The following is a 16,692-nucleotide window of genomic DNA, read 5'->3' on the forward strand; positions in this document are numbered from 1 at the left end:
GGCACTGACTCCTGAAAGCTATATTTCCAAGAATAACTTATGAACTGACTTTTGGTTACTTTTGGCCAATGGAAGATGCTAGTGAAAACACAGAGGGAAGGCAGGGGAAAGCCATGGTATCTTTCCCAACTCTCTACCTGCATCAGACTGCATCTCCAGAAGCGCTCCTCCTGCTGGGTTCCATCTCCTGGCTCCTGGACTTTGGTAACAACACCTCCCTTCTTGTCCTCCCAATTCTAAGAGTGATAGCCACTCACCACTGATCTCTCATTACTTCACCAACCCCCACTTGCCTCATCCCTTCTTCTAACACCTTTGTAATTAGTTCCCCATTATTTTCTCCTCTATTGCTCTACATATCATGAGCTTCATTGTTTGGCTATACTTAATTAATACAAAGTTTCTGGAAGCAGAAGAGACATGGGTTGGAATTAAAGGGAGCTGAGTGAAATGTCAAAGGGATGAGAGACCCAGAACAGCATAGCTGTTCAGTCCTGCTAACACTAGCCCCTTGCCTCAACTTAGAGCTCTACCATCTTACATGGACAGAGAAAAAGCTTGCCTGGTATGGAAACTACAGGAAGCCTCCAAATCTGTTGAGGACAGATTATTGTAGGAAAAGTTTCATCTGATCCAGGCCAAAAAAATTTAAAAAAAAAGAACCCTGCCTATTCTTTGATTAAAAGTTCCAAACTCCAAATTTTTCCTGGGAAACACAATGTGTATCTGTGTTTATAGTCCTGAATTCCCCCAACTGTATGTCGACTCTCCTGCTGCAAATAGCTATTCCACTCCCTGTGGTCCTCAGTGGAAATAGAATATCACTTTACTATAATCTACACAGAACCACTAATGCAAGGCAGCAGTTTGTCTCTCACCTATCTTCCAACAAACACCATAATCCTTCGCGTATTTAGTTTAGGGAAGAAGAATCAAATACGAATTTTTAGGGGTACATGAGGATCTGTTTAAGAAAACATTGGAGAGGTGAGAAAACTCAGGGTTAAGAACACCACATACACGGTGGCACAGCTACATCATGTTTATAGCAGCTCAATTCACAATAACTAGATTGTGGAACCAACCTAGATGCCCTTCAACAGAATAATGGATAAAGAAAATGAGGTACATATACACAATACTCAGCTATAAAGAATAAAATTATGGCATTTGCAGGTAAATGAATGGAGTTGGAGAATATTATACTAAGTAAATTAAGCCAATCCCCAAAAGCTAAAGGCCAAACAATTCCTCTGATAAGTGGACGATGATACATAACGGGGTGGCAGGGTAGGAAGAATGGATTGTGTAGAGGGAAATAGGGGTGGGGCTGGGGCAGGGGGAAGAAAGATAATCAAATGAGACAAATATCATTACCCTATGTACATGTATGATTATACAAACAGTGTGACTCTACATTGTGAACAACCAAAGAAATGAAAAGCTGTACCTCATTTGTGTACAGTGAATCAAAAAATAATTTTAAAAAAGAATACTGCTTTCAATTCAGAGCGCCTGGCACACCCTGTCTCTGCCATATATTAGACTGAGCAAATGACTTCTCTCCCTAAACCTCAGTTTTCTTACCTGTGAATAGGGGATCAAAATGGTTTTGAGACTTAAATAAAAAAATACTTGTGGAATCTTGCACATATCAAATATTCACTAAATGTTATTTATGTTATCATTATTAACATTCCTCTTATTCCCACTACCTAGAAAGTCAATTAGAGTAGTTAAAAGAATAGGTAAATTTATGCTGTATAAGATAAATAAAGAACAGTCCCCAAGGTGATCAGTTGATGACCAACATCTCTGCACATCAATGAAGAAAATCACTGGCTCTCAGAACCACAGAGGTTATAAAATCCAATTTCCCCATATGACAGCTGAGGCAGAAGAGACACAGAAAATGGCTCAGCTACCTGGTGAAGCACCATGCTTACTACCCTAGGGTTCTGACTCCTACTCTGCCAACCTTTGAGTCTTACCATGTTGGATTTGTAGTTGTCACCTCATTACATTATGGAATATTTCATTTCAGATCAGCATCATGTTGGTGTGATGTGTCTTGTTCTCAAGGAAATCTCATAGATTTATTTTTCTAAAGAAAGTACCAGCTACAGTTAACACCATACCTGATGATGAAAGATTACATTTTTTCCCCCGCATTCCATCGAAAACAAGACAAGGAAATCCATTCTCACAACCACTATTCAACATTGTACATAAGATTCTAGTCAGGGCAATTAGTTAAGAAAGAGAAAACATCCAAATTGAAAAGGAAAAAGTAAAACTATCTCTATTCTCAGAAGACATGACCTTATAAACAGAAAATCCTAGGGAATCCACTAAAAATTATTAAAACTAATAAATTCATTCAGAAAACTGTGGGATAAAGACCAATCTGCGAAAATCAATTTTACTCCTATATACTAGGAATGGACAATACAAAAACAAAATAAAGCAAACAATTATATATGCAAAGCATCAAAAAAGATAAACAATCAATAAGTTTAACAAAAGCTATGCAAGGCTTGTACACTGAAGACTGTAAAACATTGTTGAAAAATAATGATCTAAATAAATTGAAAGACATACTATGTTCATAGATTTTTAAATTTACTGTTGTTAAGATGGCACTACTTCTCAAATTAACCTACAGATTCAAATGAATCCCTATAATATTCCAAATTGTTGCTACTGGTTCTTTCTTCTTTCTTTTTTCTTCTTCCTTCTTTCTTCCTCCTCCTCCTTATTCTTGTACTTTTCAACCTCAAATTTTATTACACAGTTTCAATAATCAAGACAATGTTATACTGGCATAAGAACACACACACTGATCAATAGAATGGTATTTATTGTCTAGAAATAAACTCTTGCAAGTATGGTTGAGTGATTTCTATATGAGTGTGTCAAGATAATTCAAAGGGGAAATAAAGTTGTTGCTTTTTTTAACAAATAGTGCTGAGACAAGTGAATATCCACAAGCAAAAAAAAAAAAAAAAAATGGATTGGACCTCTTCTCTATATAATATAACTGAACATGAATCAAAGATGTAGCTCTAAGTATTACAACTTTAAAATTCCAGGAAAAAAACCTATGAATATATCAATGACATTGAGCTAGGTAATAATTTCTTAGGTAAGAAAAGTACAAGTGACAAAAAGAAAAGTAGATAAACTAAACTATTTCAAAATTTAAAACTTTTGTGCTTTGAATGATATCATCAATAAAGTATGAAGATAATCTACAGAATCAGAGAGAACATTTGTAGATTAGATTGTCTCATAGAGGACTGGTATCCAAAACATATAAAGAACTCTCATAACCTGATAATAGGCAATTAACACAATTTTTTAAATGGGCAAAGAATTTGGATAGACCTTTTTTCCAAAGAATATGAATTACCACTAAGTACATGAACATTATTGGTTGATAAGGAAATGCAAATTAAAACCACAATGAAATACCACTTCACATTACTACAATGAATAAAATCTAAGAGACAGGTAATAACTGTTGGGGAGGATGTGGAAATATTGAAGCCCTCATATGTTGCTGGATCAAAGGTAAAATAAAACAGCTACTTCAAAAAAACAGAACATTGGTTCTTCAAAATATTAAGCATAGACTTAACATAACCCAGCAATTCTACCTCTAGGCATTTATCCAAGAGAAATGAAGAAATACAGTCAAACAAAAAACATGCAGAAGTGTTCATAGCAGCATTATTTATAATAATCAAAAGTAGAGACCACTCAAATATTCATCAACTGATGAATGGATAAATAAAAGGAGGCAAATCCCAAAATATAATATTACTAGGCAATAAAGAAGAATAGATGAAGTATGCTATATGCCATGACACAGATAAAAAGCTGTCCTAAGTGAAAGAAGCTAAAGACCATATATCAAATGATTTCATTTACAGGATAGTCCAGAATAAGCATGTCTACAGAGACAGAAAGTAGATAAGTTGTTGCTCAGGGTTTGGTAAGTACTGGGTACAGAATTTCTTTGGGAATTTTACATTTACAATTGGACAAATCTATGAACAAACTAAAAACCACTGAATTATATAGTTTAAATAGGTAGAATTTAAGAGTATAGAATTAAATCTTGATAAAATATTTTAAAAATAAATGGACTTGATATCTTTAAAATTAAAAAAAAAAGAGCAATGAGCCTTGGGGATTAAGCAGAGCTGGATTTGATTACCACATGCCTCCCCACAACTAGCTCTGTGGTCTTAGGGTAGTTCCTATACCAATCTGGCCTTGAATGGTAGCTTTTTATCATTCAACAGGAAGGAAAGTAATAGTGGAGGGAATATGAAGCCCCCGGGTTACAATGAAGGCAGAATCAAGGTGACTCTCAAAGGATGAAAGAAGTACATCCCGCTAGACTTTGATTCCTAATCCCTGTCTGTACTCCAGAAGAGGGGCCTTTCCTAAATATCCCACACACCAGGGAGTCCCAGAGCCCTGCTATGCAGTGAGCATTGACTCATTCCACAGGCAAAACCTGCTTTCCTTCCATCAGACAGCAGCAATGTGCACTCCAGAGTTATCTCCCATCAATGGCTAGGTTTACAGCAAGAACAGAAGCATTTACAATAATCAAAGAACTGCAGAAAGGCAAGAAGGATCCTGACAATCAAATTCTAGGTCATTTTTTATCTTACACTGCTCATTGGGAAGGTCATTTCCTCCCAGTGCCCATAAGGCATTAGATACTTTGAGCTTTGCATTCTCAATAGTGTAATGAAAATAGATGTTGAATGTTAAAACATAAACATATGTATCATTCATAATGCATTCAGATGTTTTTTAATTATTCATGGTTCCTGAAAGTTATTTGACCTATCATGCATATATATATCCAAGCAATGTTTATATTAGAACCACAGCCTCGATATACGCAATTCTAGCTCTTTGGCATTCCCATCTACAGAATTAAAATTAAATGAGTTAGTGGTCAATAAAAGTTACATGTGATTTCCATAAAATTATCCATTGTATATTGCTCTTGGGTGGAGAAAGAAGGTTGCACGGAGTTACTGAGGCTGACAGAACACAGAATGCTTGCTTTCTGATGAGGGTAGCTGTGATGATCAGTATTTCCTAAGTATGAATTCATTATGTCTCTGAATAATTGGTGGTCTTGGACTTGTTCTTTGTCTAGGAAAAAAATAACTCAGAGGTCCATCCTCTTTCTTTTTCTTGTTTTCTTTTTTTTAAATGCTTATTTTGGGGCTCAAAAACACTACATTCTTCTGTTTTGGTACTTGCATAAATTTACATGTTAAAATGAATGGTTCCAACTTCAAGAATGTAAAATAAAATGAAATTTGAATTCAAATCCAAGATGGAGAAAAGACATATGTAAAAAACAAACAGATTTTCGATCATGTTGACTTTTGTCAGAAATCAGATTTAAGAAAGACAAACACACACATACTCCTGATTTCAAAGGAGGGTGGCACTTGGAGACAGGTACCGCCAAAGAGTGTTCCCCTCAGATACTCGCACACCAAGAGTATTTACAGGTCACAGCAAATTCCAAAGCTCAGAAATGTGACTCAGAAGACTTGCTCACCATCACCTTCCTACTTTTAGAGGCCCACCCTCCAGAAAAACAAAATGGAAGGAACATCATCAGAGTACCTCAACCAAATACAAGCATCAGTTTGCTCTGTTGGCCCTAAGAATCTTTTCTTGCTTTATCCTTTGATTTCCTCCCTGCATTTGGGAAGGAATGTGACTACTGGTTAGGTACACAGACCCTGGTTAGAACCTTGTACTGGCTGTGTGACCTCTGGAAAATGACTTAATCTGTAGATATAGCTTCTTTTATGAGTTTTCATTTACATAACAATCGCACAAGCCTCATAGATTTATTGTGAAAATAAACAAGATAATATAATACCCTTAGAATAGTGCCTAGCATACAGCAAGCATTCAGGAAGGGCTAGCTGCTATTGTGGGGCTTGGTAAGGTGGTGGTTACCATTATTTAATGCTCAGGTGATGGTATCCAGAGGAACCAGGCTGGAGACCTTTTTTCTTCTCCCACCATCCCTCCCTGTCTGTTCTCCAGGAGAGGTGCCTTTTCTAAACATCCCACATAGCCTAGTGACCCCAGAGCTAGTCATGCAGTGGGTATTGACCGGACAGTAAGAACCACCAAGAAAGAGACTGATCCAATCATGGAGACACTCAAGAGTTCCCAAGAGTTCCTTCTTCAGGATGAGGGGAGATGCCAGGGTCTCACTCCCTCCTGTCCCACATCAACTCCCTCTCACAGCCCAGTTTCTCTTCACTAAGATGGTCTAGACACCATGACAACAGGATCTTAACAAATAAAGAGGACAATGAGCAATAAGCACAGCGTCTTACCTCGTCATTCTCAGTCATATTTGTTTCCAATTTCTGCACGGCTGACTTGTCACTCTCCTTCAGCATTTTCTCACGAACTTTGGTTTCATACTCAGGCCGGGAGTGTTCCTAAACCAAAGAGTCAGAGAGCAGTTAGTAAACAGGAAGAATGATGACCTTGGTCTGTGGATTATAACCAGACACATGGAGTACATCAAAGTCAGGGTTTAGGATTGGACACTACTGTACATGAACTGCCACACCACACACAATCACAAGGATTCTAGACCAAGGAAACAATGTGGAGGACACAATGTAAGAGGGACACATGACACTGTGTCACACTGAAAACCAAACCTGGGCATGTTTGTGGGAGTGGCATCAGTGTTGAGAAAGGAGAAAGGAAAGGCTAACTGTGCAGCTGACACAAAGAGAAACCATAAGCTTTGCATAGCAGTTTGATAAAGGCAGAGGCATACACCCGGTTATTCCACCAGCTATCCTCAGACTTCAAACTTTCACTTTCAAGGAGCCAAATCCCAGCTGGAGAAACAGATGTGCCCCCATAGCTGGGAGTTAGGGCAACAACAACACATCTCCCCTGCTCCATTGTTGTGTAAGCTAAAATGGCGACCAATAAACATCAAAGTCAACAGTGACCACAGGGAATCTTAAAACTCTCTTGCCTGAACCTGTTTCCTGCAAAATATAGGTGAGTTACTCATTGGCAAGTACACCAATGCTCAAGAGACATCACTAGGCCATTCAGCCATACAAACCTGAATAGTGAGTCACCAAGCATGCGAAAGAGCACCTAACTAATCAAGAGGACCATGGTCAAATCAAATCAATGCAGATGCTGGGGCAGGAAGATGCATGACTCACTTCAAAGGGAATTTAACAGTGTACACCTGGTCTCACTGGCAGGACTTCCCAGCAGCTCCCAGTTCCAGGACAAATGTCAAGAGATATGAGGACTTCATGTTCCTGTGTCATTTACTCCTAGGAATTCAGGCGTTGACTCTCACTGAACTCAGCTATTCAGAGAACACACATTTCCTTATCACCACCCACATGTCAGAGATTCCAGAGGCCAATGACATAGGCTCCTGATCAGTCTCTGGCTTTCCCAAGGCAAGTCATGACATTGGAGAAACCAGGTGACTAACGAGCATGACGAGACAGCAGGTGATGCTGTTCACAGGCTTGAGAGTGTCCTCCAACTCAGCCAGTCTTCCAGGGTTGGTCAGTCCCACCTCTTCCAGGAGTCCTTCTCTGATTACTGCAACATACCTACATCGTGGCAAGGGTCTCCTCCCTCTCCAAATTCCTAGAGTTTTATAGCTTATGTCATGCATTGTAGCTCTTGATTACATATTTTTCTCTTATTCCCTAGCTGTTTGGCTTTCAGCATTGTATTATCCTAACATAAAGGTTGGCTACCTGCTCTGTACCATTTTGTATTTCTCACAAACTGGCACTATGCAGAAAACATAGAAATCTCAAAAGGCTAGTGAAGTTTGTTTGATTCTCTCACCTTCATCCACTCTCCCACACAGCATTTACCAAGGTGTGTTCCAAGAGAGTTTTAGCTAAAAAGTGATTCTAGGGTCCAAAAGATTGGAAAATACTGATCAATGTATCACCTTTCCAAGGGTCACAATGAGCAAATTAAAAGCCCTGAGAAGTAGTACTTAAAGACATTTGTTGAATTTTCTTAAGTTTACCATTTCCCACAGAATAACTTTTGCCTGTAACAATTAATGTCCTGAGAGAATACTTAGAGAAATGTGATTTGAAGTTTTCCTCCTTGGGCCCTAAAATTTGGTTGCTTTTTTTCCTACATTATTCCAATGGAAGATTTTAATTAAAACTTCAGCAGACACTTCTGGTGAGTGCCACGATATGGCTTATAAACCTGCAAAGGGGCTGAAGAAGACCCTCCTGATTGGCTGACAGGATGTTTTCCCACCTGTCTCTGGTTTTCCAAGACATACTGTGACACCACACAGAGCTCCCTTGTATCCTTTTAGTTGTAGCTGTGGCCCACTTCACCGCATGCTGGGGATCAGTTCAGATCCCTCCTATCTAGTTAGAACAACTCCAGCTTTTCGGTACATGGACAAGAGTCTGAAACTCAAAGCAGAGCCAAAGTGCCCTTCGTTCTGCTGAGGAAGTTCAGGCAAGGATTTCCCTATTTGCTGCCAAGCAGGTCTGGTAAGGTGTTGGAATCTCTCAAAAACTCCTGTAAGGACTGCTTCAACACATCTAGCCACGGGCAGATCGACCTGTCAGTCCCTAAACACAATCTACCTGGATGGGCTATCTGATTTCAAATTATCACAAATACATAATTCTTCCCACCAAGACTCTGGGAACTATTTCCATCTGGAAGAAGAACCCAGGCCATCTTAGGACCACCCTGGGCTGATCTAAAGAGGTAAATCTAGAGATTCTTCAACAAATGTCCTCTGCAAGGAGTTATTAAGCACCTACTACACTCTGAGTTCTTTTCCAGGCACTGACAACACAACTGCACTGGCCCTGTGGACAAGGCCCCTCCTTCCATACAGCTTACCTTCAAGTAGAGGAAACAGGAAATAAGCCATGCCAGAAATGAGAAACTAGCTGATGGGGATAAGAGGATAAGAACAACAGAAGAAAGCAGCAGACTGGGCAGTCAGGGGAGGCCAAGCTGAGGAGGGTAATGCTTCCTGAGAGAAAAGGCCATGTGGACGCTTGGGGGAAATGCATCCTATGTAGCAGGAACAGCTGGAGTGAGCTCAGGACAGAATGGAGGCCTGTGTGGCTGGAAGATCTTGGCAAAGAAGACGACATGAGCTCTGATCAGAAAGGTAGGCAATGGGAAGCCACGTGATAGGTGAGGGGTGGGACAGAGGGGCATGGGCAGGATATCCTCTGGAGGCATGAGAGGCCTCCCTGCAACAAGGTCATCCAGGATCCAAAGGGGTCCTTCAACAAGTCTCTTGGTGGTGTCTATAAAAACACCTCTTCATGCGGGCTGCACTGGTCCAGTGGGTGGGCTCTGGGGTCTGGCTGCTTTCCTCCTTCCCTCCTCTTTCTTTCTTTCATAAGAAAGCACTCTCCGTCTTCTGCCTGAACCCAGGTTTACCAGTTGGACTTGAGCCAGTGTGCTTGCTCCACTCCTCTGGTGGAGGATGGGGAGTGCTATATGTTGGGGACAGACCATAGGAAAAGGACAGAGGATAAAGAATGGGCTTTGGTCTATGCGTGTGTCTGCTTTCTCCTGAGAGCAGGAAAGTGCTAGTGAATACCACAGGGAAGAATAACACCCCCAAGTTCCAGATAGCCAGGCTTAGGAATGTTCCTGACACTGGAAAAAGGTACCTATTATAACAGAAAAAGCTTTGAACCATGGCTTTCCAAGATACCTGCCTCCCTCTTGCCAATACCCAGTGTTATCTGGCTTTCTTTTGTCTCACATTTGGATGTGTGTTCTTAGACATACAATGTTTCATGTAAGTCCTAGGATTCAGGTATAAGTCACACATACCTTTCCTAGTCTGCCCTTCATCCCTTCCCATGGCCTACAGGAGACGATATGAAATCAATGCCCATCCTGACCTGGTCACCAGCCTGGCCAAAGTATATCTGTTTTCCTTTGTTCCCTGCTGCATCCCAATCCGTCTTCTGCAGTCAACAAGACTTTTCTACTGATCTTGCTGTTTCAGATCTATACCCCTTGTTTCCCTGGGCTCCTACCTGCTGTTGTCTACCCACGGATGTCCCATCTTCCCTTTGCTTTCCATTAAAATTCAGCTAGTCTTCAAAACCCTGTGATTTTTTAAAGCATTTCTTCTTTTGCTATATTATCCAGAATGAGTTTCTCTCACATATTTTCCATTCTATTCTAAATATTTATAGGCCAGATAACCCTTTGGATGTAACCCTTTGGAGAGCAGAGACTGTGCCTGAGGTACCAAAACCTAATACACAGTAGGTACTTGATTGATATGCTCAAAATTGAACTGGATTTTAAGGTACACTTGATATTATAGTCCTAAATAGAAATGCATTAACGGAAAAGACAAGTTTGACCTCCATTCCTCTCTCATGCTGACCCTGGGGCTGTCCACCTGTGGGCTACACCAACCATGCTACCCAACCAACCAGTCTTGTAGAAACTTCACATGGAGATTACATTAGGAACATTTCCTTATCCACATATAAACCCATTTGTTGCCAGGTCTCTCTCAGCCTACCCAAGAGTTCCTCAATTATGTATCTGAACTTATTATGGATCATTGAGTTAAACAGAAAAACAGGAAATCTGACTACAGGAAAAAAAATGAATTATAATTCCACTCCTGCCAGGAGCCTATTACAGAGAATTCAGGACATTGAGTCATAACTGATGCTTTTTGTGTGCAAGTATGTTTACTCTTCCTCTTTAATGGGGAGACATTCTGGCTTCTTCAGCTCTACTTAGCAGACACACTTAGCTTATCTCTAACCTACACAAACTTGGAACCTAGGATATTTCTTCTCTTTTTGGAGACATCCTACTTCCTGGCATTAGGAAAGTAAGACCTATTCTCTGCTTACCTCCCCACAACAAACCACAATCCCTCCCTCTCCTTCCCCACCCACCCTCTCTATATATCTTGACATATTTTAGCTGAATAAAATGGAACCAATAGAACAATTATGTTCCCACTAGATCAGCCACAATCAAACTAATCTCTGACTCTTTCTATTAGAACACCAGTTCAGACATTTATCTCTAAGAAATGCAATTGCTTTATTATTCTATTGCTTATATTTCTGACTAATTTTAATCCTCTATAAAGGCAGAATCCATATGCACATTCTTTTAATTTTTCACAGAATCCATAATGGTATTAATCTCAGGGTCTATGCTTAACACATAGGATGGGTGGGATGGGTTCCATCAATTGAAAACCAATTGAAAATGGGGAAAATCTACATTATTGCAGATTTAATTCCATGCAACTGCCCTGCAGATCCTACTAGTTCTTAGCTCATCTGTTCAATAGCAAGTTGACTAATTAGAGCATTAAAGAGAAGAAATGATGATACACTAGATTTGGGAACACACAGGCTTAACAGCAAAACTAAATTAGGGATTTCACTTGCTTGCTCACAAAATATCAGTACCACAAAAACAGTGGTCCCCAGTTCAAGACAGAGCACATCAGTTAGTGAGGAGAAGATGTGCTCTCCATTCAGCCACCTATGGCTTAATAGCCAGCCTTTGCGAGTGAGGACTCAGGCAACTGAAAGTGCTTCCTAGTTTGAGATGCAGTTCCCAGGACTTCATAATATCCACAGTATCAGAAGTTCCACACCAAAATTCACATTTGTTCTTCAGCTCACTGTGGCATGTAATATCAGTAGCTCTTGAAAGTTGTAATGGTCAACACAGAAGGAGCAAGCTGAGCTTGGAAATGAAAGAAGAGAAGATAAAAGGCTAAGTGAGGTTGCTGTCTGGGGAAGGAGGATCATGGTGAATAGATAAACATGAACAACCATGACATACTGCCCATCATCACCTCACCAGCATTAAGACAAGGGCACTAGCTCTCAAAAGAATTGTGAGGAAAGGCTGATTTGTTGACTTTCTTCAAATATCCTCTTCAAAAGAAATAAAATCAGCAGACTATCATGACACAGGCATATCAATATTTATAGTGATGCAATTCACAACAGCCAAATTATGTAACCAGCACAGATGCCCATCAAAGGATGAATATATAAAGAAACTTTGGTGTACATACACACGTGACAGATTTTTACTCAGTCATAAAGAAGAATGAAAGGATGACATTTGCTGGAAAATGGATGGAACTGGAGAACATCATGCTAAGTGAAATGAGTCAGACTCGGAAAGTAAAGGATCAAATGTTTCTCTCATATGAAAAACTTGAACAAAATAAGTGGAGAAGAAGCAGGGTGATTAAGGGAAATCCATAAAAATAGAAGAAAGATCTCTAGAGTGGAAGAGGGAGGTTGAGGGGGAGGTAAGAAGGACTGGAAAAGGGAGGAAATGCAGAATGAAGGCCACAAAATTATGCTACATACATGAATATACCCTGGTGAATTCCAACTTCCTGTGTATCTATAAAGCATCAATTAAAAATAAATAAATAAATAAGTAGAAGGACAAGGGTAAAAGGAGTAGAGGTGGTAGTGACAGAAGGGGAACAGAGTGAGGGAAGAGGGGAGGGAAAGTGGAAGTACTGAAGATTGAAATCCATGGAGCAAATTATATTCCATGCACGTATGGACATGTCAAAAGGAATCCCACTATTAGTATAATTCAAATGAACCAATAAAAACATTTTAAAAAATCATCTTCCCAGAAGACTAAATTCTAGAAGAGTCTATCCTTTACCCTCAGTTCACCTTCCAGTTTCACACACAGCATTCTACCTCTCACCATAGTTGTTTAGAGGTCTTTCTTCTTCCTCAGGTATCAATGGTGACCCGTGTCTAGCACTCATGCCTCTCCAGTGGCCCTCAATAGGCCCACAGAGGCATTCTGACACACTTCTGCTCTGGGCCACATACAGGTTGTTCCTATTCTCTAGCTTCTGCTCTGAAGGCTGCCTCTTGCATCTTGCATCTTATGCCATCTCTTTCCCAGAGTAGGGGGTCCTGGTACATATGACTACCCATTAGCTCAAAGTCTCACAGCTCAAAAGAATAAGGAACATTTGAAACTTCAGCCTCAATGCATATCAGAAAAGATCTAGTCCATGGAGCCATGCTGTAAAAGCAGCCATTGTGAGACCCAGCTAGCGACTGGCTGAGGAGACAGCAAACATCCATGGCTATCTTACAGAAGAGAGTGTATTTCCAGGGTCAAAGCAAAGCAAGGGCCCAGAGAAGTGTACAAGGGAACTCACTTCTTCCTCTTCTATACCAGTCAGGTCCCAGAAATAGCCTAGTCGCATCTGTAGTCTCTTCCAGTTTTCCAGAAACATGGTAGCTTAAAAAGAAGGAAAAAATTCAATTATTTTTGAAGAGTGGATTCTGAGTAGCCTTTTCACTTTTGCCAGGGGAGGTGGGGGATACGTTATATAGATTTCACATTTATAAGCTCTCTTTAAATCTTAGCCCTTGTCTCCCAATTCTAACTGAGCTTCTTAAAATATTCCACATCCTTGAGCACCTGTAGATACACAGTCATATGTCACTTAAGAAGGGGAAACATTCTGAGAAGTATGCAGGAGGCAATCGTGTCATCGTATGAACATCATAGGGTGTAGGTACACAAACAGTTATGGTGTGACTAGCGATAAAATCTTATGGGCCCACCATCATATACGTGGTCCTTTGTTAACCAAAACATTATGTAGTGTGTGGCTATACTAAAGGGACACACTCATACCACCCCTTTACCTACTTCTAAGTTATGAGAAAAGGGTTAGATTTGATTCCACAAAATGAAGGGAAGATGGAAGATTGAAGAAAATAAAAATGGAGGGACTCATAGGCTATTTAATCAGAGTCATCTTGTCTATGTATGTATTCTTCCTGTACCTTTGTCAGAATCTCTTTCTCCCATCTCTTTCTTTCTGTCCCCAGCACCACTTCTTTTCTATTGGCCCTAATAATCTCATTCTGAGACAACGTAACAGCCTCTTAATAGTTCTACCTGACTCCAGGTAGAACTGACTCCAGAGTCTGGAGACTCAACTCTGGACTCAACCTACGTAGAATAATCTCCATAAAGAGCATGCACTCATTCTGAACAAATTCTCATACTGAGCAAATGGGAATTTGTTCAGAAAAGATTTGCATAATGCCTACCATCCCTACTCATCTGTCAGTTTGACCATGGCTTCCCCAAAGACAAGTCCAATATGCTCTAGGCAAAACTTGCCACCTGCACCACTATAACCCTACAGCCAAAGCTTGTCCTGCTATGGTTGAACACCTGATCTAGGTTCTGCTAATGGATTGGTCAGATTCTGTCTTTAGAAAATTGAAAAGAGGAGACAAAAAGAGAAGCAGAGATAAGAGAAACCAGGTAGCACCTGAGGAAAAGAGGGAAGGCTTCAGTTTCTAATAGTTTCCCCAACTCCAAACTCCCAGGAAGCCTGGCTATATTTCATCTCCTACATCCTTGAGTTTGCCTCTTGCTTTTTTACAATAAATCTCTTGTATTTTAAGTAAGCTTGAGTAGATGTCTAATCCTGCAAAAATAATATCCCCAATGAAGATATCTTCGATGTACAAAACACTGTTCTAGACACCATTGTGTGGGAGATTAGGTGAATCTGATGCAGATTTTGCTTCTAAATTGTTTGCATTCTGCAAAGACAGACTGTAAACAACTATAATACAAGGCATAAAAATATAGAGACTTAAAGAATGACATAGACAGAAAACTATGGGTACGCAAAAGAGGACTGCTAGCTGTCAGAGGAGGCATGAGTTGGGATTTAGCCAGCAATGGGATTTGGGCAATGAAAAAGAGTGGGCAGAGGGAAAATGCCGACACTCCCCTACATAAACTTTCAGTGGCTCCTTATGGTCTATGTTCCCTCTGGATGTTGGGACCATGAACATCTGACACACTCCTCTATGGAAATTTCTCACTATCAACACATACCTCACACCCGCATTGCTGCTAAGTTCCTTAGTTCTCTACATCCTCATCTTGTGCAGAATGTCCCCTTTCCTATCCTACCCTCAGGTTTCCTGCCTCCTCCTATCCACAGACAGATCAAGTTCCCTCTTCCTCTACAATCATATTGTCCTTTTGGTCATGGCACCTTGGAAAGGGAAGGGATGTGACACTCCCTAAAGCTGACCCTCTAGCTCTGGTAGGGGCCCAGGTGGCCCTCACAACATGCTGGGCTTGACTGCTGTCTGCTATTTCAAGTCTTCCATGCTTTATCAGGGCTATCAACTCTTCCTGGGCTCATAGTTGCCTATCTTTAACTTGGGTATAGCACAGAACTGGGAATGGCAAACACCTGTGTACTAGTTGACTATCCAATTACTTAAAGCTATATTTATTTACTTGCAGCTACATTATGATGCACTAACGTATATGGTTTTCTCCCTCAGAGTTGAAGCATTTTTCATGAGTGCCACCTGACCCCCTTACACAGATGTTGGCCTAGAGACACTCCGAAAGTAGGGGAAAGTCTTTACTTTTTATGGTGCTAAGGACAGTGTGCAAACAGCAGGGCTCAGAGTGCTGACCAAGTAAGGTCTCCATGAGAACAGGAAGTCAGACTGTGGGAACAGAGGAGAGGAGCAAAGCAGTAATGGGAAGATGAGTCATGGGGACAGGGGAAGGCCATGCCTCAAAGAGCAGCTCACAGCTCCTGCGTGCATGTTCTATGTCAGGAACTATGCTAACTGCTCTGCATATACCTCATTCACCTGGCATAAAAGCACAACAGAGTAGGTATTGTTTTATACCATTTACAGAAGTGATGCTTGAAGTGTATCATTCCCAAGGTAACATGGCACCTTGGTTAAGAGTATCAATTTTAAGACACAGAGCTAGGTCCACATTTTAAGAGCACTGACTTTAGTGACACAGGGCTAGGTCCACATGTACTTGCTACAACAGAGCTGATGAGGAACAGAACTGGAATATACTTTGAAGACAGCCTGATCCCTGATCCCTAACTTGTAGTCCTTCATCTCTATTCAGAAAAGATTTCAGAAACTCTATCTCTTTACATCCTCTTCAATAGGGCTTCACTATCCTAAAGTTTCTTGGAGTTTAAAGTGAGAATGCAGCAGGGTTGGGCCTGAAGTTTCCTGCAGACTCCCATCCTGTTGACTAGTATCTTTAAGACCCCAAGTTCCCAAAAACACCATTCTCACTGCCACCAAGAGAGCCCATCTCTCTTCACACAGAACCACCTCTTCCTGGTCTATTCCTGGCAGACCTGGGCCCTGGCCCAGGCCCACCCAACACAACACCACTAATCAAAATAATCATGGTAATGAGAGGCATTGCTATAATTTTTAATTGTAATTTGTGGGCAATCATGCCTAGGGCTCTTGGCTGCTGTAACCAAATACATAATTTCATAAAGCACAGCACAGTTGTTAAAAAAAATAAAAACCTCTCCAAAGCCAGTAAGCTTGGGCACAATCCTACCCTCTGTATTTTACAGGGGTGGAGGTGGTAAATGATTGAGGATCTTAGAAGTGGTGGGGGTGTATGTTCATCATAGCTTTTGAGGAAAGATGAAAGGCACTTGTTGGGGCTTGAAACCACAAAGTACAAGTGAAAACCACAATTGTCTACCAGATATTTTGTGTCCCAGGAAAG

General features: G+C 40.5%; 1 protein-coding gene across 1 annotated transcript in view; it reads right to left on the reverse strand.

Moving 5' to 3' along the window:
• ANO2 (anoctamin 2) overlaps positions 1 to 16,692 on the reverse strand; it is a 335,522-nt gene that overhangs the window by 149,525 nt on the left and 169,305 nt on the right. Inside the window, exons 12-13 of the mRNA XM_079140683.1 lie at positions 13,292 to 13,374; positions 6,402 to 6,509 (exon numbers count right to left, since the gene is read on the reverse strand). Coding sequence (XP_078996809.1) covers positions 6,402 to 6,509; positions 13,292 to 13,374 — 191 coding nt within the window. The remainder of the gene's footprint in view (positions 1 to 6,401; positions 6,510 to 13,291; positions 13,375 to 16,692) is intronic.

The sequence above is a fragment of the Sciurus vulgaris genome, assembly GCF_902686455.1.
Source record: "Sciurus vulgaris genome assembly, chromosome: 5".
In the NCBI taxonomy this organism is placed as follows: Eukaryota; Metazoa; Chordata; class Mammalia; order Rodentia; family Sciuridae; genus Sciurus; species Sciurus vulgaris.